Here is a 27889-nt window from a genome sequence, read left to right as displayed (position 1 = left end):
GTTCTTAATTACGGTATGCGTCAATACGTTTTCTTTGAGCACAGTACATATATAAAGGGATAAAAGCAGGCCATAAATTTGCAGTGTATTTGTAAATATAGTTAATTGTCAACGCCATTACGAACGCATTTCGGACCTAATTTTTTTTATCTTGACGTCCGCCTGAAATTACTTGTCAGCAGTTTCCCGCAGGGGAAGTTAGAAATTCAAAATGGCGTCGGAACAAGGCTTTGTTCCAACGAGCGTAAATGTGGAGATTGAAGGGGATATTACTGTACCCGGAGCCCCTGAAGAAGATGAAGGACCTAGCACACTAGATGAGCCTGTATTGGAAACATTAGTGAGTTGTATTTGAACGGTATTTCGCTGTTTCTAGCCTGTGATCACCCGCTATGATTTCGAGACACTGATGTTTATTTCTGATTTGTTTAATCTATCATTTCATACTTTCTGATATAGAAGCGAGATTTAAAAGCCGTGGGAAAGAAATTTCTTCATGTTCTTCTTCCAAGACAAAGCAAGAGCTTATTGAGAGACTGTAAGAATATTTTTTTATATCACACTTACTTATGTTTGTTTGATAGAAGTTGAAGTAAGCTTACAGCTATTATTCAGATCTGTTGGGTCTAAAACCTTATATTCGAGAGCTTCTGTTTTAATTGAATTCTGACCGTATATTTTCTCTCGTCAGGGGATCTTTGGGGTCCGTTAATCCTCTGTGTTTTATTAGCTATGTAAGTATATATTTGATGTCATGGGTTTGATGTTATCATCACGTTAATTATTATTGTGAGAATGCCTTGAACTGGTATAAATTTAATTTATCCCACGATGTAGCGTGCATATGATCTTTTGATCCATGAGCTAAAGCCTGTATATCAAACATTTTTTTAAGCCTTAAATAATTTTTAAGGCTTAAAGATTCCTAAGAAGACATAAGGGACATATTTTACATTTGAATGACTCTAAAACATGTCGGTTCTTTTTCGGGGACAAGGATAAGTGACCATTGAATGCATAATGTTGACATTGTAGAGTGAAGAGAGTGAGTATTTCTGTTGGAGTAAAAGCATTTGCCCCCGTGAAGTGTTGAAGGTGTTTATATTATTTTTAATAAAAATTTTCAGTAGATTATGGCCCAGTTTCATTTAACAAAGTGGAAATAAAATAAAATATTCAAAAATTTAAAATAATCATCAAGCCTTTTAGTTTGCAATTGCTTTTTACATTTAAATGTCACCTTTGCAGTTCTATAAAATGTTGATGATTTAAATTTCTTCTTTGGGGATGTGATTAATGCTGCCCGATGTGATTAATGCTGCCCATACTAATAACATATTTTCTGAAAGTTGTGGTATCCATAGTAACAAATGGCCACCAAAACAGCTCCTAATTTGCTTTTTGCACAGGCTTTTAACACACAATATAATATATTGTCTAGTATTATAACGAGAAGGTCATTGGTTTGACTCCTTTTTTGTTAAAGTGAATCTACATTCACTTCTTTGCTCTTCCCTCTGGGATTCTTAAATGCTAGTTAACAAAACATTTGCTGCTTACTGCACATGGGTATTTTATTTATTTAGCAGTTAATGAATGAGGCTGAGTAGGATATGAAGAATTAAACAGATTGATGAGGTTGTTATCCACAGAGGCTGAAGGCCAAGGTGGATAACACCTTCCGAGATCTGCGTAATTCTTCATATCCTACTAAAGCCAAATTCATTAATTGCTTTATTATTCTTTCAAAATAACTCCTAGTTTAAAACATAGCTTAAACATGCTTACCTGCATCGATGTTAAGTTCATCTTCGAAAGTGTGCGTTTAGCTTTGTCCAGCTCTGCAAAATAATATTCTCCAAATAGCAGATGTCGCCCTCCGAGTTGTCTTCTTTCTGTTTTTGCCATGTTTTTAGCTGTTATTTTGCCTAGTTCCAGCTGTAGTTCTTACTCTTGAAATGAGTGAAATGTCCACCTTTTTTTTTCACAACCAAAACAACTCAACCTCGTCTCCAGGTCTTCTCGGTAACGGTGCCTTAACCTGTAGCAGGCTGCATTTTTGACGTCATTTCCTCGTTAAACACAAAATTCTTCCAAATTTGGTCATCAGTAACTGGTTATGGTGAATTATGCATGTGCTTTTAGCCAATCAGAATTGGGGAAATATTTTGAATGAATAATAACATGATTTATATTGACAAGATCTGTTGCATCAATTGTTTTCTCAAGACAACCAAATGTTTTGAGAGGGCTGTGTGATATATATAAATGCATGCTCACAGGGTTGATTTTGATGTGTAGGATGTTACAAGGACACAAAGTGGTAGACAGCAACAATGACGGTGGGCCACAGTTTGCCGAAGTTTTTGTGGTGGTGTGGGTAGGATCTGCAGTCATCACTGTAAATTCAAAGCTATTGGGTGGAACAATGTAAGTATTGTACAGTATCATATTTTAACCATACTATGCAAATCTTTACTAATAATCGTAAGATGTATTGCTGAGCCGTTCAGGCATGTGCAATACTGTCCACAAGATATGACCTTAGAAATAAGATGTTCAATCAGTAGGGATGGACAAGTTGTGTCCTGATGATATAACTAGTCGTTAATTAACTGGAAAAGTGATTGCTATTAGGCAAACATTCTGTCATTGCTGATGCAAAGGGCTCTGTAACAAGTGTCCAATTAATTGTGTTCGTCATACAGATCAACAAAATAATGATTTTTCATTAATACTAAATCAAGAATTGATAATATATATTTTTTAAATTATCTGTTGGCTGCCAATTTTTTATTATGATCAACTAGTCAATGTGAGTTGTTGACCAAAAAGTGGGTGTATCTGTTGTGGTGCAATAATCTTATCCTTGGTTTAAATCGTATTTTCCTTTGTCTCAAACTCATTATCACTCATTATCGTACCCAAAGACAAAGGAAAATAAAATTAAACCAAGAACAAAATTGAGCCACAACATATCCATGCTGAGGCTGAAGAACACATTTTCTTAGCTGGTCAAAACTTGACATTGATATGTCAGGTCTTGGACACCCGTCTTAAAATAAGTCAAGGGTGGGGACGGAGAGTTCATCGTGTACATGATGGTTGGTAATATTTGTAGCCTAACAACTCAACTTTTTCTGTTGGCAAATATTTTATTATTAAAATAGGTTTCAGTCCTGGGCTTTTCAGTGCTTGAAGCTAAATTTTGATTGAAGTTTATCAGGGTTTTAGAAAGTGGAACTCTACTGTATCTTAATGTATGCTAATCCAATGATAATTTTCCCTTTAATACTGCAGATCATTTTTCCAGAGTATTTGTGTGCTTGGATATTGCATTTTACCTCTAAATGTAGCATTGACGGCATGCCGGCTTATCTTAATCGCTAAACAGTCTACTCTCCTATTTGCTGTTCGATTTATTCTGGTCATACTAGGATTTGTTTGGTCAACAATTGGTAAGTCAGAGTACTGTGTAAGTTGTAAGTTAAGCAACTGAATTGTTGTTCCAGTTTAACTGTATTGAACATATGTCCCCGCCCCCTTCCCCCCCAAAGGCACTGGTGTTTTCCATCTCTGCCAACTCTGGGCAGAGCTTTTGCCACCTACTAAAAACCTTATTGAACACCCTGTAATGTGGACATTTAAAATCATTCCCTGTATTGTCTAATTTGTGATAAAGCTGGGGAAATTATAGCCTGTGCCACAGATGAAACTAAACTCTGGTTAAGTCTGTCTGTGAAACAACACAGAAATCTAGTTCTGGGCATCCATTTTTGTACAAGGATTTGAGTACACTCCATGATTGGTCTGTTTTGAAAAGAAACTGAAAACATCCTTCTGGTAATTTATTGAGTCCATTGGGAATATGGAATAAGGATCTAGGCATCGCTTGCCAGACGTTACTAACCTAGGTTAAATTATCATTGTCTACGTCGTAGGCTAGGGAGATTACAGTCCTCTTATGACATTTGCAAGTGTTATGGAGCTCAAGACTTGCCTTATCCTGTGTACAGCTCCTCCAACCCTCAAAAAGGGACCCAATTTTTTCCTGGAGGGGGAAGCTGTACACTAGCTAGAATACCTTTAGGCTCACTAGCCATATGTCTACTGAAAGGACAGTAATTTCACGAGGTAAAATTCAGCTCTTACTAAGGGGGTGTTTACATGACAAAACCTGCAGCAGCGGGCGTTTCATACCAGGATGACTTCTTGATTTTATGATGCGTTTACATGTTTGGATGTTTTTTCCTTGTCTCATGGACATGACGATGCCATCCTGAATTGATGAAAACTATGCGTGCGCTACCCATTCCAGCCCACAGGCAGACGGATTTCACACTGAAACAATATTTTTTATTGGTCGATACCACTGCAAAATTTCCTACCGAAGTGAAATTCGCACTCCAGTACAACAACCGAGGTGAACTCATGCCGGTGTGACCCGTGCCAGCGTGACATCTTGTGGTGATATCATGAAACAAATACAGCGGGAACCAGAATGGACTTGCACCGCGCGAAAGTTTCCCTGGTGTCATGTAAACACTCCCTACCAAATCAGCAGTTCTTTTGTTAGTACTTATAAAGTTTAACTTAAACTAGCAGCATTTTGATTGAGCCATTCCGTTTGTCAAAATGAAACAAGAAAAATATTCAATCAACAGGCAGTAAACAACCAAAAGGTCTTGTTGTTTATTGACTACTTGGCTTCAGTGAAATGCATTATTTACCTACAAGTTTACAAATGATGATATTATTGTTGTCATTTTTCCTAGACTTGTTAATTATGTTCTAAATATTGAAGCCCTGGTGAAAAGTTTGTTTTTTAACTGTTCTGACTTGTAAACATTCTTCCCCTTAAATTAACCCTCAGCTTCCCAAAACATTTTTTGTGGAGATAAATAATGTTATTGTACTTCACTCCACATTGTATTCATTTTCATCTCCTGGTTGTGAGTACGAATAATTCTCTTACTCACCGTCCCTCGAGTAAAATCGAGGCTTCGAGAAAAGTTAGGGCCTGCTTACGTGCAGGTGGGGGACCTCAAGTAGGTCATGTAACCCGCTTTGGTAGGGTAACCCGTCTCTCCGTACAATATTTGATCACGTTTACTTGTTAGGAGGGGTGACCCGCCGCATGTTACCTCACCTATCTGGGGTTCCCCCACCTCCATGTAAACAGACCCTTCTGTATCAAGTTGGCGTGATTTTTGTCTCCTAGCCTTGAGAAGTAGTTCCGGCAGTGAGCTAAAATATTTAGCTATTCTTTTCCTTTTCGTATTACATACAAAACTTTCTTTTGAATTCATAAACAGTAGGCGACCCTTTACCTTTCGATTTTCTCCACCGAAAAGTTGGTTGTTGGGTGATTGTGGATATAGCTAACGAGTGCTTTTGCGGTCAATAATTGACACGTTTGAATATCATATACATCTGAGTACGCTTTACACAAGTGATTTAAAATTCGCCTATCTATTTAATCTTATTTTAGCGTAAACATTAGTTCGTTGTGCGTGAGAAACTCCACTTGTTTATATTCTTCTGTCCTCAAGACATCGCATATTGTTTGCTTGTTTCCCTCACGTCGTCGGCTTCTCGCGGTATTTTTCAAAGAATGACAATTTTTGCTCACATGTTCAACTTTACTGAATTGATCCGTCAGCTGCAAGTCTTTAATCCCCATATTTTTTAAAAACACGGTTCAATTGTCATGGTTCCTTTGTTATTGTTTCTTTTCTTCTGGCTTTTCTGCTGCGTCCGCTTGCTGCGGGAGATTAGGAGCGGCAGCTTTCTTCTCTTCTTCGTCAGGTTTTGGTTTTGGAGGTGTCGGGCAAGGACCTTGATCGCAATCAGCCGTCTCGCTCGCCGGTCCATCACACGGCTTTCCACCGTTGCTCGGCGCTGGGTTAGTACAGCTTCGAGTCCGTGTCTTCTGTCCTTTACCGCACGTCACCGAGCAAGCGCTGTACTCACTCCACGCCGAAAATCCACCGTCTACAACTGGACAAGGCTCTGTGTTGCATGCTTCTTCTTGTCTCGTCTCACCCTCGCAGTTTTTCCCCCCGAACACAGGTGGTGGGTCATTGCACTGCCTCGTTCGAAACCGCTTTCCTCCGCCACACGTTTTATCGCATTTAGTAAATGCAGTCCACTGGCTGAACCTTCCGTCAACCGGACAGATTTTTAAGAAGCAAGGCTTCTCGTCCTCGCTTGGACCGAAGCGATAACAGTCCTTACCATACCTCCCCGGCGACGGGTTCTCGCACAAACGATGTCGTTTCTGGGTCCCTTCACCGCACTCCTTAGAGCAGTCGCTCCAAGCCGACCATTCGGTATAACCGCCGTTTACAGTTGCCTTAAGGAACCAGTAATAACCTCCGAGGAAAAGACAACCCAGAGCGATGGAAAACGTAAACGTGGGCAAAAATCTTCTAGAACACATGTCTATCAATGTGGGATTTGACGTTCAAGTTCTAAACAAACTCGTTCATAACATCCTTCTTCAGTATACTGCAGAATCAACTGGCCGTGACTCCGTCACTGTACTTTCTGTTTTATGCATAATTTAACACGTGGCAAGCGAAGATCTGAATTTGCATTTTGCGCCCGAAGTTACCAGAGAAACCGAGGGCAAAAAGCTCGCGAAACTAATACACTGAAAGCGAAATATTTAAATGGAAATCATTTCGATGTTGCTTGTTGCTTGTTGCTTAACTAAAAGAGTCAAAAAGGTCTCCGCCCTGTTAAAACTGACGAGAAAAAGGCGTTTGCATCAGTACTGTTTTTAAACAATACTGATACTAAAACGCTTTTGTCCTCTTAAAATTCTTAAATATGAAGTTGAAAAGAAAAAAAAAAAGGAAAAAAAAAAACAGTTAGGCCCTTTATAACGTAGTCTGCTACACAGCCGTTTTTAGTGTCGTCACGCAACGCTCCTCCCCACAAACGCCGTTAGTGTGGAGGAGCATTGCGTGACGACACTAAAAACGGCTGTGTAGCAGACTATTCATAACGCGGAAATGTTTCCTACTCTTACTACTTTAGAGTCAATGTAATCATTTTCCTTGTCTCCCTCATACAGCCGTTTTTATTGTCGTCACGCAATGCTCTATTCTTTGTTTACAATAGCATTCTTTGGTCTAAACATTCATCGTCTATTCTAAGTGTAGTCAGCACGCAGACGAAAATAAACTCTGGTTAACTAACTAACCAGAGTTTAATTTCGTCTGCACACAGGCTATTCTAAGTGTTGAGATTATGGAGAGCCGCAGGAATTTTTTTTCGTTATCAAATTCCTTGAAAGAAATTTTTTAGGCCATAGCATGAATATTTTTTAGGGTTAATTGGCGTGCATGAATTTTTTTTGTCATTTAATTTTCCCTTGCGCGAATATCTTTTTTGTACTTCGCCCCCCCCCCCCCCCTCCCCCGCCCCCATAAGTTTTTTAATGGCCCGTCCCAGGAGCCGATTACTTTTAAGTAATCGGCTCCTGCCCGTCCCTAATTCAACATAAGCCAATGGTCGACTGAGTACAATAACATAAAGCAGTATGACGTAACAAGAACAATTTATTGTTATTGTGGTTAAAAATTATTGATTCGTTTTGAGGCGATATTCTCTCTTGTGCTCTTGTGATATGTAACCCTCCTAACCGCAGGATGAAGAAATTTCGTCTGTACGATAATCTCGCTAGGACGAATTTTCGTCTAGATTTCTTGCTACAACAAATAAGATAGCAGTCCACGATTCCTTGTCACCATTTTTTTGCATTGTCGATGCCTATCCTGAAAACAGTTCCTTTCTTTTTCTCTTTTTTAGACAGAATTTTCCGGAATAAGCCAGAATGTATTTCTTTTCCAGAATAACGTCAGTCGAACATACCCTAATTCTTTTTTTTCTTTCTGTGTGTGTCTTTCTTGTAGCTTCTGTGAAATTTCTTGGAGACAGCCAACCAACTAACAGAAAAGCCCTTGCAGTGTATCCGATAGGCCTGTTTTATTTTGTCATTGGCTGGATGATCATTTCTCACTCAGGCTAGCAGGGAACATACTGCACAACATCTTACAAAGTTCTCTCTTCCGTCTTTTTAATCGCTGGGGATATTAAACCTTTTTTGCAGTCCAGTAAGAGTCTTCGGGGATTGACTGTTGAACCGACAGTTAAGGTTGCCAAGCGACAAGATGTATTCTCATAACGCAATGTTAATATGGCATTTTTTCATTGGATAATCCGGGTTCCAGAAGTGGCGATCCTATTGGTCAGCGGTGGAATGGACCTTGCTATCTGTTGTTAGACCTTCAAGCGTCTTTAAAATGTGTTGAGGAAACTGAACAGGCCCCTACGGTTTGTGTTGAGGGCCTTTGAGTGTTACAAAAAACCGTGAAAACACAATGTTTAGTAGGCCTCTTCAATGTGCAGACAAGTCCGATAGTTTTTACTTCGTACAAACAGAATATGTGAAATAGTCAGTGCCATCGCCGAAAACTTCGAAAAGATAAGTTGTCGCGGCAGTTTTTCATTTGCAGTTCCTCATAAAATAAATATTAGAAAAATAAAGTAATGTACATAAACACGATGAAAACAAAAACCATTGGCGAAGGGTTTAACATCGGTAAGATCAGATTTTTATGTAGCGCGTATTTTCCACCCTTCTCGTGAAATTGTTTGCAACCATACAACGACTGCAGGGTTGTGGCCACCTAAGGCGTCATTTAGCCTGTGTACAGCCGCCTCCTCCCCTCAGAAATCAGAGAAGGGCCCCTTCTTCGATCTTTTTTCTGAAGGGAGTGGCGACTGTCATTGCTTCCTTTAAACATTAATGTATATTCTCAGAAGCATATATGCTTCTGATATTCTCCACTCGGCCTTTCATGCATTTTACTGTTACTAATGATGAAAATTTGGTAAAAACAAAGCGATTTTGTCCTTGGTCATCATTTTGTGGTGAAAGTTTGAAGTGGTTGTTCGTAGGTGTTGTCGATTTGTTCGGGCTAATGGAAGTAGGTATATTTTGTATGTTTAGAGGGTTGCATATTGTTGGATCTGTGAGGAACAGAACTGTTTCTGTTGATCCGTTAGTGCAAAAGGAGGGGACAATAATGGACGATTAAAATTTATCGTCTTTTTAATACAATACTCTGTATTGTCCATTAATTTTAGAGTTCGTTCGTTTGTTTATTCAGCGTTACTGTTAAGATAATTGCCGACAGTCTAGTTGGACTTGCTTAAGCAACGTAACAATTCATCGCTGATCTTTTGGAAAATAAAGGTTTATATCATAGCCAGCTTTACCTACATAACAGAGCCTTCGAGTAAGCTTTCGACTTCGGGTGATGATGGTCGGGGACAGAAACCGGTAGAACACACGTCCCACCTTGGACTTGAGTGCTTGTCTAATGAGAAAGAGGAATTTTAAAAAACGCTAACCTTGGGTGGTCGCATTTCCTTACCAAAAAAAGACAAAAACGCTGGGAATATTAGGGAGTGTTGTTGAAATTGGTAAGACCCAGAACTTAACGAGAAGAATACCTCCATAGACTGCTAGGACTAAGTGTCCGGTATACATTTATAGCAGGAAATTTGTAATGAACCCTTTTATTGTAGTCTATACCATTCTGGCCTGCGTCGCATACGTAATCTCAACCTGAACAAAGAAGTGGCGGATCTAAGCCTTCAGATAAGGGGTGGGGGCCGGTCATCCAGACCCTGAGATAAGGTGGGGGGGGGGGGGGGGTCCGGTGTTAAAAAATAAAATTTTTCGGCCCTTCGGGCCTCAGTTTAGTCTAATAATAAGGGGGGGCCTGCCCCCGGGCCCCACCCCAGGATCTGCCACTGCAAAGAGATTAGGTTCCGTCTGTGTACAGGCTTCCATTCCATTCATCGTCAATTTAATCCCACGAGAGGTCTGCCTGGGACTAAAGTGAGCGCTACACGTACGTAAAGTGTATAGATGTTTATATTTACGTTTACTTATACAAACTCTCAGAAATTGCTACTTATATTAAGAGTGGTCTAGTTAGGTAGGAGGCAGATATTTGAAATAAATCTCGTTCAAATATGAGTTTCAGGATTCTTTTTATTTCAAATGAGGAGGACCATTACACACTTGTTTTCCTCATTTGGGTCAACATCCCTCTTAGCTTTATTTAAATCATTGAAATATAAGTATATTTTTCTACACATTGACACAATTCTCCTTGCGGCTCGAGCCCAAGCCCAACCGTGACAGAGTGAGCGGGACCTGAAACCAACTTTCGTTACCAGGCTAGCGCAACATAAGAACCGCCATTTTGATTTATGCACGTGGAATACTTTTTACATTGGGAAGAGTTTCCTGAGAAAGTTAACAGCAAAATGTCGTTTGGAGGAGCATCAAATAACTCCCAGATCGATCGGAAACTTCAGGAGGAACTGATTGCCGAAGATCAAAAGCAGAGATTTCAAAGCCAGATTCATGCCTTCACAGACATGTGCTGGGAAAAATGCGTTGATAAACCGGGCAGTAAACTGGATGGGAAAACGGAGACTTGTCTCGTAAATTGCGTGGAAAGATTTCTAGATACGAACATTTTCATCGCCAAACGGTTCGCTGAAAAATTTAAGGGATGAGCGTCGAGGATCTTCAAGTGTTCTTCGATCGCTACACGAAGTTCAAAATTCAGGACAATATAAAAGTGTCACAGGAACGCAATACATTGTATATTATTATTTGCGTTTGATTTAAACTTAAAGACATCTTGGATTTACCTGTGCAATGGGCTAATACCGTGAGCTGGGACCGCGTAAGAGCAAGACGTTGTTTTGTGCAGCATTGGAGATTTGGAGTTACCTTAGCTTCAGGTGTCGGTGGTGTACGTGGATTGGTATTGCGTTAGTGGCCACATAGTTTTCTTGAATGAAACTCAGGGATAAAGCACAGTAGTCCCAGAACCATTTATTACTTCTCATTGAATCACAATTTACATGCCTCAGTCTTTGCATCCTCGGGGACCCAGGGGCAGATAGTGGGGGCAAGCGAAAGTCTAAACGGGTGGAAAAATATGGCACAAAGAAAAGTAAAGAACGGCGACAAGAACCCCTGGGGACAGTGTCTTACCAGACCGGTTCCAAACGGTTGCCGCCGTTCTGACTTCTGATTGGTGCCAGAAAACTTTTGTGTTTTTCTGCCCAATCAGAAGTCAGAACGGCGGCGACCGTTTGGAACTGATCTGGTAAGACATTGTCCCCAGGGGCTCTTCACGCCGTTCTTTACTTTTCTTCGTGTCATATTTTCCCGCCCATTGAGACTTTCCCTCGCCACCATTATCTGCTCCTGGGTCTCTGAGGATGCAGTCTTTGAAGAGTCCCACAAATAATTGTCAAATATGCCTCATTCTGCAAAGTGTTCCAGAATGTGTTCTGTATGAATTCTCTCTATCTTCAAAACTGCTCCACTGACTTGTTTCCAATTCCCCTCCTTCTTGTTGTGGCACAAAAGAATCAGCCTCCATCACAATGACGAAACTACAGCTCTGCGGGCAGGGTTATCTCATACTTGCTTCAAGTATAATGATGCAAGTAATCTTAGCAATTTGTGGTTTCATTTCACAGAAACCAAGAAATGTTGTCTTCATTGCTATATGTACCAGTGTGTTCTTAGTTTTACCACTTTCTAGTTCCATTATGTGCATTATTGACTGTTAGTAGTCATCCAGGGGGGGGGGGGACTCAGCATATGAAAGGGGTGGGGATGCTCGTCATCTCGCTTAGCGCTTAGGGGTGTAAATTTTGGCTTTTGGTCTCACTTAGGGTGTTCTGGGTAAAACACCATCATATTTAGCCATGAAAGTCTTGTTTAGGGTTGCACGCAAAAAATATAAAAATATATATTTGATACGTATATTTTTATGGTCTCTTTTAGGGGTCAAAAAAAGCTTGGGCCATGCCCAGATTGGTCTCCTTTAGGGGTTTAATTCAAAATTTCCATCGAGCATCCCCACCCCTTTCATATGCGGAGTCCCCCCCCCCCCCCATCATCTTTTGCACAGGTGTTTGGAGCAATAAAGATTAACTTGGCATCTATTAGACAAACTTAAGAGGGACATCTCAGAATGACTTTGTCCAGATGAGGTACAGATGATGAGGTGCTTCTTTTTGTAAACCATTAAGTCCTGTGTGTACACTGGCACAATACAAAAGACACAAAAGGCTAACCAAACAAAAAAATCTCACTGCAAAATTAATGATATCAACTTATATCCTTTATTTCATATTGTTTTTAAACCTACCATGCCAGTACACGTAGTTTAATTTCCCATACAGCCATTCACCATGTTGTCATGCAATACTCCTCACAGTTTGTGGGGAGAAGCATTGTGTGACAACACAAAGAAGCACTGCGTAGGATACTACAGTATATGCAGATATACCTGCTGGACAGGAAATAAGACACTTTCGCAATCTAAAAAATTGTACTCAAGACTTTTTATCAAATTCATATACTATTACATCATTTTTGTTACAAAAACACTGTACAAACTGATTTACGGAAGTATGAAAATGAACAAAAATAATATGTAACTCTAGTGTTTTTATCAATGAAACAAAACACAAAACATACTTGCTGACTTTGCACATTGATAAATGTGGCAGAGATTCCCACCCCTTTTGAGGGAAAGTGGAAGTTGCTCACACAAGTGCCTAAGCCCTGAGCCTTTAGGGGGGGGTCTGGGGGGTATCCCCCACCAGGAAATTCTGCAAATTTAATTTTTTTTAAGGTGGCATTCCATGCATTTTGACACCGCGGCGGTGTTCAGTGGAGAGACTGGGTGAGACATCATAGGATAGCACAAGGTAATACAGAGCGTTTTACACTCAGATCGCAATAAAAATACTTAAGATAAGCAATTTTGTTCCTTCTTTTCAGAATTTCATGATAAATTGGGAGAATGTGATAAAAACCAGGAGAACAGGAGGCAACTTGGGAGACTCCCGAACGAATTATTGGGAGGGTTGAAATCTCTGAATGTGGATAAAAATCTCATATACAAGTACAGCAATAAATTGATTGGTGGCTGGAGAACCTGGGAATCACTTATCTGTCTACTTTAATGGAGGCTAATCTAAGTTGATCCAACACTTTGCTTCTTCCAAAACCCACCTCACTATTTATTTTAATCCTAGCGTCATTAAATTAAAGACTAGCCCCGAGAGATGTTTTATAGCTGGAAATTTTGAAGCTTGAAATTCATTAAACCTCTGTCAACATTTGTGGGTAACAGTGCACTGTTACCCTCTGACATGATCATAGATTTTGCAATGTTGCCTGCTCAGCGATTTTGGTGGGAAACAGCTTTATTGTTAGATGTCATGTGACCTTGAAGTAACCAGTGAGAGTGCGTGCTGTTGAAAAAAAATTTCCAGCTATGTAACAAAGTTTCCTCATTATTTTACATCAGTGTTCTCATGATGAGATCAGTTAATAATTATTAGTAATTGAAGTGCAATAATCCTTGCAGAAAAAATCTTCAAAAGAAATTTAAACAATATTAATGTCTCTACAGAATATTATTTCTTTAGCTGCATCACAACCTATGAGAAGGAGAGAAATCAGCAGAAATACTTGAAATGAATGCCATAAGTGATGAGTTCAAATGACTTCAAAAGCTTTTGGCTTTGTGGGGTATGGGGTAACAGTTTACAACAGTATTGTAGGAAATAAATAGACCTTGTCACGGTTTTCGACGCCATCTTGACGAGTAGGCAAGCGAGTGAGAAATAACAGTGATTGTATGAGAATCTAATGTCAAATAATTTCCTTATAACAGCTGTTCTGTAAGAAATATGATTTGTAAACTAAAGCTTCACTCCTGAGGATTCTCCTGGAAAAAATTTGAGGGCGTTACATGCACTAGAAGACCTAGAACCACTTTTTAAAATTTTCTTTACATTTGTCTGTAAGAAAGTCCTGGGAAAATTACAGACAAATATATGGAAAATCTAAAGAAAGCCTCTGGAAAAATTTCCGCAGTTACGCCCCCCAATTTTTTTTAGGACAATTCTTTGCTTTGTAGCTTTAGTTTACAATTGATATTTTGTTCAGAACAGCCGTTTTACGGAAATTATTCGACATTAGATTCTCATACAAACACTGTAATTTCTCACGCGTTTGCCTACTCGTCAAGATGGCGTCGAAAACAGTGACAAGGTTTATTAAAAAGAAGAAAAATCTTTGAAAAGATAACAAAGAGACCCACTAACTTTGAAAGGTCCTACACAATAATCAATAATACCTTTTTTATTAAAATGTTATTCAATGAACATCTTGATACAAGTAAATATTAATTCCAATAATTATTGTAACGATCAAACCTCATCCCCAGGGGCCCCTTGTGTCATGTTTGAAGAATCAGGATGAGGTCCACAGGGTGTTCCTTAGGAATCGGAGATCTGAGAATTTTCTGTTTACTAAGAAGAATTACCCAGCAAACGGTCAATAGCCTATGACTATTTTTTACTCAGATGTGGAGCCTTTTTAAAAATATTCTCCTGCAACGTTACACCTTTCTACGGCTACTAGAATTCTTAATGAAAACCCTGGGTCCACATTCTTGACCAAAAGGAGAGTGGTCAGTGGGCTCTGGGTATAAGATAGATTTTAAACCTTGGACACTCCTGCTTTTCTATTTAAAATGCACCCTGTTCAAGTATAACACATGCAATATCTTGCCTATTTTCATTTCTTGTCTCCTCTTTTCATTTTGCTTGTCCTTACCTGAGAGCCTAGAACAGGCCACTCCCATTAGCCAAACTAGTCAATATTATGGATTGCCCAGAAATATGAATTATAACATTAAGTAATATTAAAATCATTGAGAGAAACCTAGATTTTAAGAGAAAGAAGAAAATAAACAGTAGAGACAATGCCTACCTTTTGACTCAAAAATCAACAAAACCTATCACAGCACTTCAAAGCAAGAAACAGAGCACAAAATAGATTGTTTTTTTAACATTTAGAGAAATATTAAGTTCTAGAACCAACCTTATTGGCTGCTTCTAAAGAAGATATAAGGTGTCTCAGTTCATCATTTGTAAGTTCTACTGAGATATGTCTGTCCTGGCCACTCTCATCCACATCAAAATTCACAGTAACTGTGGGCTGCCTTATGGTAGCTAACTTATCACTGGACATGGTCATCTATGAGTTGAAAATTAACAATAAAGAGTACTTTACAATAAAATTAAAATGATGAAAAATTGACCGATTAAATTTAACAGTAAGCTCAACAATCCCACAAGAATAAAACTACATACATAGAAAATGTCATGGGGAAAGGGCCTGCGGAGGGGGCGGGGGGTACTCCCTTATATAAGCCATATAGGGTATGAGCTACCCTAAAGGGACTGGTATGGTTTTTGCGTCATTTTGGTCTGGCACACCTCCACCAAGAATTCTGAGGAGTGCCCATCTGGGAGAGAAAAGCATCATCTTCATGACCTTTTAATACTCACCGTGCCAGTTTTTTGTTTAAAAATAACGAGCAATACGTACCTTTACTTTCCAATCAAAGTCTTTCAAAACAGCGTTCGATATCATAGCTGTATTTTGTACCAAGTTTTGTCTCACTTCTTCTTGTCGAGGCCACAGGCAATCTAGCACAGCTTGTTTAACTTCTCCAGAAAGAGAATATCTGTCAAGTTCATTGGAGATCTGATGAAAAGTTCATTCACTGTTTATTAGAAGCATTTCCTTTAGAGGATACATGTGGAAAGGGTTCTGCTTAAAAAAACCTGACAAGAACTCAAATCATCTGTAAATATACAGTTCAGTACCTATTTGTGAACACTGTGAAAAAAAACATACTCCCCTCACAGAGGGTTTATGGTTTGAGCCATCCTTGGAGTTGTTATGGATGTTTGTTGGAGCTTACAAAATCCAAATTACTGTACACAGTATTAAAATAATCAATAATAATAAAATTATTATCAATATTATTATTTATTATTATTACTATGATGATGATGATGAAAAGATATCCTATTCCAGCTTCCAAGATAGTAATGTGCAGAGATATTTTTGTTTTTGCAACATTCTATTATCAGAGAGCCTGACCTGGGCTAATTAATAGAATACATGTATAGATATTAGAAAATGGTACATAATTATAAAAACCTGTTCTTTGTTGAGACCTCTGGTAATGAATCCTTTCAGTTCTTCCTTCCCATTTTCTTGCAACACTTTCCACTCCTGAATGGTCCAAAGCTTCCCATAGCTCTGATATCTCAGGTTCTTCCCACTGCATATGCAGTCTAACAGTTCATGAGTTACCTGAACAAGGGTTAAAAACAGTGACAGACTTGTGTTAAAATTGAAATAAATCATCTTAAGCTAAATTACCTTGGTTAACAAATTTTCCCACAAAAATCCTTATGTTTATGGCGACGTAGTTTATGCTCAAATTTGGGAGGTATTGACCCTGAAAAACTGTATCGAGCCACCTTAAAGGAACAAAGAATGTTCACCCAAAATGTTTTTCCTGTTTACACTCAAACTGTACTTAAAGTGATCAAAATTTTTCTGCAATTTCAGTGCTTGAGTTTGTATAGAAACGACTGGTTACCCTTTGCAATTGGAGGGTTTGATACAAACGTTTTGATACAAACTCTTAAATGGTAAATGTGGAAGGGTAGAAGCAGGCTCTTTATTTTTTCAAAATTGTACAAATAAAAATGGTATAGGCTTCAGCTAATTATAAATTATGAGAGCACCTGCTGCATAATGTTATATGGATCTAGTTGCAGTGACTGTCAAGGCTGATTACCAAAATTGGAATAAAACAGCTACTTACAACAACTTACATACATACATACATACGTACATACGTACATACGTACATACGTACATACATACACATTTTATTTATTTGGAGTCTTATACAATAAATAGTATATCAACTATTTCCAAATAACTAAACTTACAAACAACAGAAACTTCCTAACCATATATGGCTGATAAGTTATTAATTAATTAAGTCCTTGGGTATTTACTTTTTGCCGTCTTCCCCTTTCCTTTTTTCAAAGCATTCGAATATATGTTTTGCTATGTCTTATCGGTACCCCCCCACCCTCCCCCTCTATGGAGGGCATGATTCTGACAGGCCCTTAGCCTGCATAGCAGGCATTTCCAATCGAGTTATTGCGCAAAAGTTAGAGCGAGAGCAAAAAAAGGTGGAAGGGGGAGCGGGAGGGGAGAAGAGGAAACGCTTGCCCGCAAACCCCATGATTCTGGAAAATGCCCCTTGATATTTCACGGTTCAGTTCTTTGTAAACTGACAGCTCATCAAAATAGAAGTATAACAAACAGATTTCCCCTGGATTACCAGATTTGTAAAATTACTTTGTTCTCTAATAGAACACGTTCCAAGCGATTGCAAAAACTGTAATAGAAAAAGGTTTACGATAAAGGAAGGTTAAAACTCTGAACGATTGCTGCGGAATTTCTTGTTTTTTCATTGTGTGGCTTTATCTCGTCTGAAACCTTGTCGAAACGTCAAAAATGATTTGTCCGGGACAATTCACTCGGCTGGCTATACATTTTGTAGAGTGACTGCTCTTCAGCCCGTGTCGAAACGTTCTCTACAATGCATGCCGCTAAATTTCCAATAAACAAAGAGAATCTTTTCATTTCAACAAGCTGACAAGTCGCTTGTCCATGGTGGCTTTAGCTAGTGTTGAGTACCAATGTTCTGATTTACATTGATGTTATTGCCAACAAACAGTCCAATTTTTTTTAGTCAGATCCGCACGCTGTCATTCCCAATAAACTGGCCTTCCCTAGTCTCCACTGCTCGATCTCCAGTTATACTTTGAAGACTCTGATCTGATAAACCTTTGCACAAACATGATTAAAATAGATATGTCTAAACCAATTGTAATCTGCGACCACAAATCAGACCAGACCTGTGATGCACGTAAACAAAGCATACCTAGTTTGATTGATGCATACCTGCCAACCTCCGGAGATCTAAAATCTGGAGACTCTCTATTTTGCACTACACCCCCCCCCCCACCCCCGTACATGGGATCAAAATGCGCTTTCATCATTGTAATGACGAACTAATCTTTGTCATTTACTAAACATGTCCCAAAAACTGTACAATGAATAAAAAAAGTTCGAATTTTGTGAAAAAATTGACTAAATTTGAAACTAAAGCACAGAAATGCTCAAAAGGTCCATTCTATCCGGGAGATTTGGTGCTCTAACCGGGAGATCTGATGAAAAACTTGGAGACTCCCGGGAAAACTGGGAGAGTTGGCAGGTATGTTGATGTTTCGAGTGCTAAGTAATCAACACTACCAGCACCGCACCAATCAGAAGCTGCGTTTGTGGGCGAACGCAGTTTTTCAAAATCGTGGGGTTTGCGGGCAAGCGTTTCCTTCGTTCCCCTCCCCCTTCCCCGTCATTCCTTTTTTTTTTGCTCTCGTCCCAACCTACTCGACAAACTGGCGCGGAAACGCTTGCTACGCAGGCTAACAGGCCCTTATCTGTTAAATTGTGATTCCTACAAGTCTCTTATCTCGCCTCACCTTATGAAGGGCAGGATTCCGACAGATCTTAATCTAGATCAGCGATTCCAACAGGCCTTGCAGTAAAAAGTCCCGATGGCCCATTGTGGGTAAAAGGACAATTCCGAAACCCTTTATTGTAGTAAAAATGTAACATTCCGACAGAGTCCTTCTAGAAATTATTAAATTCTGCCTTCCATACGAGGGGTGCGGATAAAAAAGGAGTGTCTCGAAAAGGTTATGATCGACGTCTTCCGCAACCATATCAAAAAGAGTAAACAAAAATTTGCCAGTCATCATCTAGACCAATCAAATTCAACCTAATAATTTCCATGGTATTAACGAAGCCCTATATAACCTTGTATTATTTCTTTTTAATTTCCTGACCTTCTCGGCGTCCTGTTTCGAGCATTTCTGTAATAACTGTAATCCGTGTTTTAGATTCTCCCCACCTTCGTCCGCCATCTTGTTTTCACTGAGCCTGCGAACAAAATATCAGCACTCTTTGCGGAAGAAGATGCGCGTCAGTCACATAGCAACAAGAGTCGATTACCGTAACAACAAGGTAGCGCTAAGAAGGCAAACCACAGCAAGGCAGATCAGATAGAGAGTTTGTTTGGTGAATACTTGTGGTTTCGTGTCGTGGTAAAGCTATCAAGAAGCACCATGCTTCAAGAAGATAATGGAAGAGTCAAAGTGTACGCCAGAATTCGGCCAACGGCGAGATTTGCGCAGGACATGATCGAACTCCTGCCGGATGGAAAGTCCGTGAACATTCACTGCAAGAAGGATCTCAGAAGAGGCTACATCAACAACCAGATATTAGACTGGAATTTTCACCTGGATCGCGTCTTGCACAACGCCAGTCAGAGCGATGTTTACGAGGAATGCGCTAAAGATATCGTGACGCAAGCCTTGGACGGTTACAACGGCACAATCTTGGCTTACGGACAAACTGGATCAGGGAAGACATTCACCATGACCGGATCCACCGAAAAGTTTCAGCACCGCGGGATCATCCCACGGGCAATTCAACAGGTTTATAGGGAGATCCGTGAAAGGCCCGAGTATTCCGTGAGTGTTCGTATCTCGTACTTAGAGATCTACAACGAGCGAATGTTCGATTTGTTATGTACTTTGCCGGGTGCTATCACAACAGACCCATCTCTCATGACGGTGACTGACGATGATGATGGATATACCAGGGTGAAAGGACTCAGTGTTCGTAACGCGAGTAGCGAAGAAGAGGCGCTTAATCTGCTTTTTGAGGTAAGGGACTCTAACTAGTACCTAACTCCTAAGGGTCTCTAACTACTACTACTACTAACTTATACGAGGAAGAAGCACGTGACTTTACACCATCCATAAAACAAATGTAGACTCAAGCATAAGAGCAGTAACCTGATACCTAGTTTTCAAACAGTTTAAAATTATCACCTGAAAAATGGGGTCTTTCTGGAAGAACTTTCATCACAAAAGAAACAATGCAACCAAACAAATAGAGTTCTCCTAGAGGGCTTTATTGTCGGCAGTATTGTTTATTTTGTTTTACATAATCTGTGCCTTGGTACCTACAGGAGGAACCGAAAAATGGTTTATATCTTTTAGACAGGCCACTGTATATTGTCAATTAAGAAAGTCCAGATTAGCGAAGGGAGAGTCACTCATGACTAGGATGATCATTTGAGGCAAAACCCATCACCGAAAAAGCTCTTAAGATAGGAGCTTAGAAGACCCACGAAAAATTAACACCCCAAACCCTATTTTCTGTTTTTAAGTCTTGAAGTAATATCATACTGTTGCAGTACTAGACATGAAAGAAAGCAACATTTTTTATCAATTGGCTCCCTGGTCATTGAATGCACACCTGCTACCCAGCTCTTACAAGACCTCACTGGATTCGCTGAGAAAACAATAAACAAACAACAGTAACAATGGACCCTAGCCTAGTCCTCACAATAGAGCTGCACACTATAGAATATTCAATGAAATTAGAGGTTCTAGCTAGAGAGCTGTAAACTATCCATCCCTATGTCCCTCCTTTGAGCCTGTGCCATAGGTGGAACTATAAAGTTCTTGTTAAGTGCATCTCTAAAACAGTGCCAGAATCCTTGTTCACAGCCCCCACTTCTGCACCAGTATTTAAGTACACATAAGTGTCCCATGATTGGCCTGTCAAAAAAGCCATTTTTCAATGTACAAATATTTCGGTTGAAGGGAAATTTGAAACCATTTCCGATAATTGGTTGAGTCTGTTGGGAAGCCAGAACAAGGATATCGGCACTGCTTTGCATATGTAACAAACTGGGGTTGGATTATGTCAGTCTGTGATGCAGGCTACCTCCACTGTTCCCTTTCTAAAGTAAAAGAATCTGGCATACACCCTTTACGTGAGGGGTTACCCCTACTCCCCCACTTGAAGCGTTTAAATAGTGTGGGATGCGTGCAATAATGTTCAAATTAACTGCAAAGTAGTCAGTTTGTGTGCTTTAAATGGGAGGAGTCCAACCTCCTGCCTTCCGTAGGTACCCAGGCTTTAATACTTGGCTTCTTCCCTTTAGCTTTTGGTTACGAAATACAAGTGTTGTTATATTATTTCCGGCATAACTGCAGAACACCTGGGCACTTTGAAGCTATACCCCTATAACAGTGGCTATAAGGGTATGTAGTCTCCTACGCAGCCATCCTTTATCTTGTCTTGCAACGCTCCTCCAGACAAAGTTGGATGCATGATTACCACACCTCTTGACTTGTATTTGCATTGAATCAAATTTTGATTCAATGCAAATTCTCCGGCAGCTTCAGTGAATTCGGCCATTTAGAACTCCCACCTCTCGCCCTTTCCTCACTTGCCTCCTGTTCCCCTCCCACCACTCCCCTCCCCCCCCCCCCTCCACGGCAGTGAAGCTTTTTAACCCTATTCCAGACTAAAAAACCTTTATCTTAGATTTCCTGAAACTAAACTCCTGAATCATCAGTAAGTTTTCCAGTAAATAACACTGGCCAGAATTGTCCAATTTTTATACACAGTACATAGTGAACCTCTCAAATACCACATCCCATTCTGTAGGACCTATGGTTTAATTACCATAAGAGGAGAATTTGTTACCATCGTTCCATCCACCCAGCATTTATTTTACACAGTGATTCATTTCCTTTTGTTGTTATCTGTAAGATACTTCTGTCTATCTGTGTGGGTACTGTTGGCCCTTATAATTTCGGGAGAGGACGCTCGTTGCATGAGCTTATTGGAGATGAATACTCAAGGAAGTGCAGTACACATTGTCATTGTTGACCATATACAGCCTGTAGTTGTTGCCCAGGGGGGTTACTTGAGTAAGTTTTTGCTGGGTATGTGCCGCTTGTCTCTATTACCAATTATAGACCCCGTATTAGTCACTTTGGGGTAAATGTAATTCTCGCAATCCCAACTTAGTCCCTTTCTGTTTATGCAGCTACCTTATAAAGCCTTTTATCAAGGTCATCCTGAAATGAATTGACACATTTGTTACACTTTATGTACCAAAAATCCTCACGGTTTGAAATCCCTAGTTACCTGAATAGGCTTACCCCCAAAAACCCAAAAATTTGTGACCCCATTCTAGTAACTATTGAAAATTCAACCCCTCTATAGTTAATCCAGTCGTAAAAATGCGACCCCATCCAGCGGCTCATCCTCATTAGCATGTTACTAGGAAGCGCCCCCCTTCCCGGAAGAAGCTAGTCTGCTACACAGCCGTTTTTAGTGTCGTCACGCAACGCCCCTCCCCGTTGCGTGACGACACTAAAAACGGCTGTGTAGCAGACTAGGAAGAAGCCTGCGAAAACAGCCGTTTCTCCTCGCTCCTCGCCGCTTGTGGACGTTTCACGAGGAGGAACGTCTGGATATTCCATAAAAATCGACTGTTTTGTTATAGATTCATCGCGTTTGCATTTGACCTTTGTGGCCTTTTGTCTTTTGTCTGTCATTCGTAAACAATAGCTAAAACAATATGACTAGTCCATCGTCCAATCAGCGTTTATGACCGGATTCCGGACAGACTTCACGTCATCAGTATGGAATTTCTGTCCCTGAGTCGCAGACGTTCCTCTCGTTGCGAAACGTCCACAAGCGGCGAAAAGATGTGGAGAAACGGATGTTTTCGCAGGCTAGAATAAGCCAAGCAGGTACCATAGGGGCTTAGCATGTACCCCTGTCCCTTCCCTGATGAGGATTAATGTCTGCAGAAATGAAGCTAAAAGGCCTTCAAACTATTTTAGGGAGAGACAAATCGGATCATCGCTCAACATGCTCTTAACAAGCGTTCTTCTCGTTCACACTGTGTCTTCACCATCTACATTGAGTCACATTCCCGTGTGGAATCCAACACGAAGTATGTCACATCCAAACTAAACTTCGTGGACCTGGCCGGATCAGAGAGGCTTAGTAAAACGCTCTCTGTGGGAGAAACCCAAGTAGAGGCCATGTATATCAACAAGTCTCTCACATTTCTGGAGCAGGCGGTGATAGCGTTAGGTGACAGAAGGCGAGAGCATGTCCCTTTCAGGCAAAGCAAGCTTACGCACGTGTTAAAGGATTCCATTGGAGGAAGATGCAACACTCTGTTGATAGCTAATATCTGGGGCGAGGCTGTACATATAGAGGAAACGGTAATTTTATTAAATATATTGCGTGAGAATTCTATCACAATTTCAGTTTGATTTTGACCTTTGTTTGCTACCATCTCTAAAAGAACTTAAATCACTTTTTCTTTATTTAATTTGAAATTTAAATTACTATACCTAGTATTGCAGTGATTGGGAGTTGCCAAGACTTTTTTTTTTTGGGGGGGGGGGGGGGGGCTAAAAATTTGCCCCCTGAGACCTTCTTTGGCTTAAAAGGTTTGGGTAAGAGATTGAAGTAACGTCTGACTTCTAGGGGTGCACCGGCGCTCTCGTAGAATGGCTGTCGCCTGCTTAAGGGAGACAGATCTGCTAGACTTCAGATATCCTTTTAGTGGTTTGCCAATTTGGCCTCGCTGCATTCACACATTAATTTCCTAACTTAACATTTTTTTGCGGCATTGATACTGCAAGTTTGTGAAGTTGGGTATTAAAAAACTACCGAAGTCTTAGCAAGTAACCTGCGAGCCAGCTTTCCATTTGAATGTCATTGGCGTTGAAAACTGTCAGCTGTTGAAAAGGAGTTAACAATGAGTTAACTTGCTCTGAAACTTACAATCCAGGCACTTTTCCACAATGCGGCCTAATATTGACATCTTTTTTGTGTTGTTCTTCTCAAAGCTCTCAACCTTGCGTTTCGGTAACCGTATGATGAACGTACCATCAGAACCGGCCATAACAGAGCACTTTGATACGCTGCGACTTTGCAAACAACACGAGAAAGAAATCCGCACTCTTCGCCAGGAACTCGCCATGCACGACACCCTCACGAACCGTAGCCAAATCTCTTACGAGCCGCTATCCGAGTCACAAATTCAAGATGTCCGTGAACAAGTGAAACGATTTTTAGCCGGGGAGCTAAACGACATTGAGCTCGTTAATGTTCGGCAGATCAAGGAGACGTTCGCTCAGTTCCGAGTGATTGTGAATAGCATGGAGTCGGACGTGGAAGAGAGGCTGCGACAGAAGTATGTGCTTCAGGAAAGAGATGGTGCAACTTCTGGTAAGCAACAGATTCCCTTGTTTAGTGCACTTTAAAGTTTCAAAAACGAATCTGGATGGATTCGTCCCTCTATATTACTTTGCTGAAGGTGAAACTTTTCAAAGGGGTGGTGTCACGTCTAGCCTGTCCACAGACCCTCTATTTTCTCTTAAAAGTCTGTCGAGCGCGCGTGATAAAAATAAAAACAGCGGGGAATTAAATGACCGCTTGCGTATGCGCTATGGAACTTAATTTTAAAGAAGAAATTTCTTGTAAACGACAAAATCACAGCTTCTTGTCCTACAAATATACCTCCCTAGCATTATAACAAACTTTTCAAACGAAAAAAAGAGAAATTTGAAAATTGTTAGGCTAACAAGTTTTCAAAAACCTACAATTTCAATCCGTTTTTATCTTCTCCAAGTTTATCTATCCGTGCCTATATCTGTATATGTTGTGTTATTAGTACCTTCTATTAACGTTTTGAGCGATTATTTTTATGTTCCACTCAGTTTGGTGTCAGTTCTTACTGACTGAATTCATAATCAGATTCGTGACACAGCTCCTTTAAGCCATTTCCTCTTTTCATTTTTTTTCTCCTGCGCGACCTTCCAATTCAAATTAACCCCCTCCCTTTTTCACTTTCTCCCCCACGCTTAGTTCGATGCCTGCTACCAGGGAGGGGGGAGACTCCTGCTGCTTCGGGGGGGGGGGGGGGGCGAGTCTCCGTCCGAAAAGAGTACCTTTTTCAGGCTTGAGGTATATGAAAAGATATAGGGATTTCACTTTGAGTATATGAAAGAGTAAGAAAAACTGTTACTACGGTCTGTGAAAAGACCTTACAGCTGTGTCACGAAATTTATGAAAACTCATCAGTACAAACTGCCATCAAATTGAGTAAAAGCAGACTTTAAAAAACCGCTCAAAACATTAAAACAAGGTTTTATTGAACCCTCGAAAACAAAAGAAGGCACGGTTGAACGAACTTGAATAAGGTAAAACGGATTGCAGTTATAGTTTTTTGAAAACTTTTTGGCTTGACATTTCATTTTTGTTGCTTGTAACGTTTGATATAAAGCTTGGGAGACATGTTTGTTTGGATTAAGTTAACCCTTTAAGTCCCAAGAGTGATCATCATCAATTTTCTCCCAACAACATCAGTAGATCATTAAAAGTAAAGGCTATGAGAATTACTAAATTGATTACCAAAGGGAGAATGCTTTGATCTTAAAGCAAATTCTCCTAACTATTCGTAAAAGAATTGTATGGAGATCAGTCTGGAGAATTTGTATTTGGATCTTGAAGCTTAAAGGGTTAAGTTCCATTGAAAGTAATGACGCGCAGTGTACTGTAACAGTGAACTGGAGAGACGTGACAAAGCCCCTTTTAAACGGATGGTGACAAGTTTTGTGTGTCACATTTATGACTCTGACAGGAGACTTAATCCAGTCCAGATCCACATAAAATAGTCTATATTTGCAAAGTGAAACGAACTTCTTTCTTTCGTCTAATCACAGTCTTTTTCTTTTGTAGCTACCGGGGGTAAGCTAGGAACTGTCCCCGGTGATGACAGTGGTTTGGTTGGGGAAGTGGACGGGCAAGGATTCGGCGTTGGAGTTGCTCCACCAGGGGTCAAACCTAATGTCTCCACCCTAGTGAGTACCAGAAAGGTGAAAAGCCGCAACAAAGGAAAAGAAAGGGATAGTGCAAAGTCTCCTGTCACTGGTGGTGCGGGGCAGAGTGATGGACAAGGAAGTGGTGAGGGACAGGATCGGCTTCAGTCACCCTCGGCCCAGTCAGCTACTCAGCGCGCGGCCACGCCTCCTCCCAAGAGTCAAGCCTTTGAGGAATTTAAACAAGAGAGAGGGAGCGAGATTAACCGTATTCTTAACCAGAATAAAGGTAAAGTTTTCTCAATATACAGTCCACTACAATTACTTCAGGGCTGCTTAAGCCATTAAGAGACTCGGAAGAATGATTTTTATATAACACCAATGGAATACCAGGTGACCTTTTGAGCGAAAACATCTTGACCCTTGAAAATAACATATCCTCAGACATGAAAAGATTACCGTTGCTATGGTTATACGCTAAATCGCGCCTCTCGCAGCAAAAAATTTATTAAAGTGAAATGGTTTGGTATTTCATTGGTGTTAATTTAATAAATACAGTCCAAGCTCTCTTGAGCGGACACCCTTGGCCGCTTATGGAAATGTAAAAATAGAGTTGTATGGGAGTTTAGAAAAACGGGTTTTTATGAAGGCGGCTGTTAGTAGAGCTTTCCACGTACGAGATTGTCCGTTATCAGAGCTTCCACTGTACAAAATTACGTGGTCACTAGGAGATACGAAATTCTCTTCTCGTGTTTAAAAATATTCACTCGTCCCCTACGCCCGCTCACGAAGAAAAATGTCTTATCTCCGCGCGGCTATGTAATATCTATGTGCAGTTTTTTTTTTTTAAGGTGAACACAGCGCTCCAACGTTGTAACCGTTCGAAACAATGTCGCAATAATGTTACAACACTGTGTTGCGCTGAAAATCGTCATTGCGAATCGTCTCATGTAACATCACCTTTAGCTGTGAAACACTTAGAAACTGTAGGGGAGTCTATGCTTCATTCCAGGTCGAACTGAAATTTGAACGAGTTGGTTTTGAAGAAAAGTGGGAAAAACGGAGCACCTGGAAAAGAATTTCTTTAAGCATTGATCCGACCATCACCCTACCCTTGCGCTTTCTCCCCAACGATTACACAAAGTCGATGCGAATTAAGAAGACCAGTTTTGACTCCGTCAGACAGTTTTCATGTTTCTACTTTTGCGCGTGCGTAAGTCCCTGGCCAGGTTGTGCGTTGGTTTGAAAGGGTCACTTGTTTTAAGTGTCCTTTTTAGCTTCTGTTTTTTAAAGACGCGTGCGCCAACCCGTCATTCAAACAAATTCGATTGGTGAGTGTTTGTAGTTGTTTAAACCCTCTTAAATCTCTCTCTTTTCAGAAATTCTGCGGGAAAAGAAGAGGAAAGCGAAGGAACTATCTGAGTCCGTCAATAATTTGATGAAAGAGATTAATGACAATGGAGTCTTACTTGAGACGAGGAGACAAGAACGACTCGAACAAGGAGAATTCCGAACGGATGAAGGACAAGTCGTGATCGACGAAGATGAATACGAACTCGTTCGGAAAGTCAAGGATCTCAAGTCGCGCTATAGACGCGATTACGAAGACCTGCTGAACACAAAGTCTGAAGTGACGTACTGTGAAAAGCTGGTGAATCAGTGCAGGCATCGACTGGTCACTGAGTTCGATAACTGGTATTCCCAGTCTTTCCTTGGAGCGGACGATGAGTCGAAGTCTGGCCGAGACGGTCGAATTCCGGAAGATGAGCAAGAAAAATTCGATCGGCTTCAACTCGAGCTTTTAATGGAGCATCCCGACTCTGTGCCTTACTATAATGCGAAGATGCAAACTGAGCGACGAATGCACCTTACAGCCAGCGGCGGGTCACAAAAGAAGAGGAGACCTGGTGCTCTGATTGCTACAGTACGCAACAAACCACCGACCTCGTTAACCGTCACGTGACTAGTCCTAGAGTAAAAACATAATGTAACTTAAATTGTAAAAGGGGGAAAATAAACAAGAAAAGGTATTCTATTTTATCTGCTGTTAAGTTTCAAAAGAATGCAAACAAAACAAATAAATTTCGAT

General features: G+C 40.3%; 4 protein-coding genes across 4 annotated transcripts; 2 read left to right on the top strand and 2 right to left on the bottom strand.

Annotated features, from left to right (window-relative positions):
- Window positions 1-193: 193 nt before the first annotated feature.
- LOC140947601 (protein YIPF6-like) lies at window positions 194-9290 on the top strand. Its single transcript, XM_073396751.1, has 6 exons — window positions 194-340; window positions 460-538; window positions 692-734; window positions 2302-2430; window positions 3301-3458; window positions 7923-9290. The coding sequence occupies exons 1-6, from the start codon at window positions 212-214 to the stop codon at window positions 8036-8038; spliced, it is 654 nt and encodes a 217-aa protein (XP_073252852.1). The 5' UTR covers window positions 194-211; the 3' UTR covers window positions 8039-9290.
- LOC140947595 (mucin-like protein) lies at window positions 4653-6546 on the bottom strand. Its single transcript, XM_073396743.1, has one exon. It carries the CDS (start codon window positions 6440-6442, stop codon window positions 5723-5725), a length of 720 nt encoding a protein of 239 aa, XP_073252844.1. The 5' UTR covers window positions 6443-6546; the 3' UTR covers window positions 4653-5722.
- Window positions 9291-12217: 2927 nt separating the features above from the next.
- On the bottom strand, window positions 12218-19043 carry LOC140947604 (COMM domain-containing protein 8-like). Its single transcript, XM_073396754.1, has 5 exons — window positions 18931-19043; window positions 16151-16306; window positions 15530-15688; window positions 15020-15175; window positions 12218-13569 (listed from the first exon to the last, which is right to left on the bottom strand). Exons 1-5 carry the CDS (start codon window positions 19006-19008, stop codon window positions 13546-13548), a joined length of 573 nt encoding a protein of 190 aa, XP_073252855.1. The 5' UTR covers window positions 19009-19043; the 3' UTR covers window positions 12218-13545.
- Window positions 19044-19088: 45 nt separating this feature from the next.
- LOC140947589 (kinesin-like protein KIF9) lies at window positions 19089-27878 on the top strand. Its single transcript, XM_073396738.1, has 5 exons — window positions 19089-19812; window positions 22804-23193; window positions 23827-24208; window positions 25721-26089; window positions 27180-27878. The coding sequence occupies exons 1-5, from the start codon at window positions 19210-19212 to the stop codon at window positions 27761-27763; spliced, it is 2328 nt and encodes a 775-aa protein (XP_073252839.1). The 5' UTR covers window positions 19089-19209; the 3' UTR covers window positions 27764-27878.
- Window positions 27879-27889: the final 11 nt, after the last annotated feature.

This window comes from Porites lutea, chromosome 9 (assembly GCF_958299795.1).
Source record: "Porites lutea chromosome 9, jaPorLute2.1, whole genome shotgun sequence".
NCBI classification, from domain to species: Eukaryota; Metazoa; Cnidaria; class Anthozoa; order Scleractinia; family Poritidae; genus Porites; species Porites lutea.
This window is presented reverse-complemented; position numbering and strand designations above follow the sequence as displayed.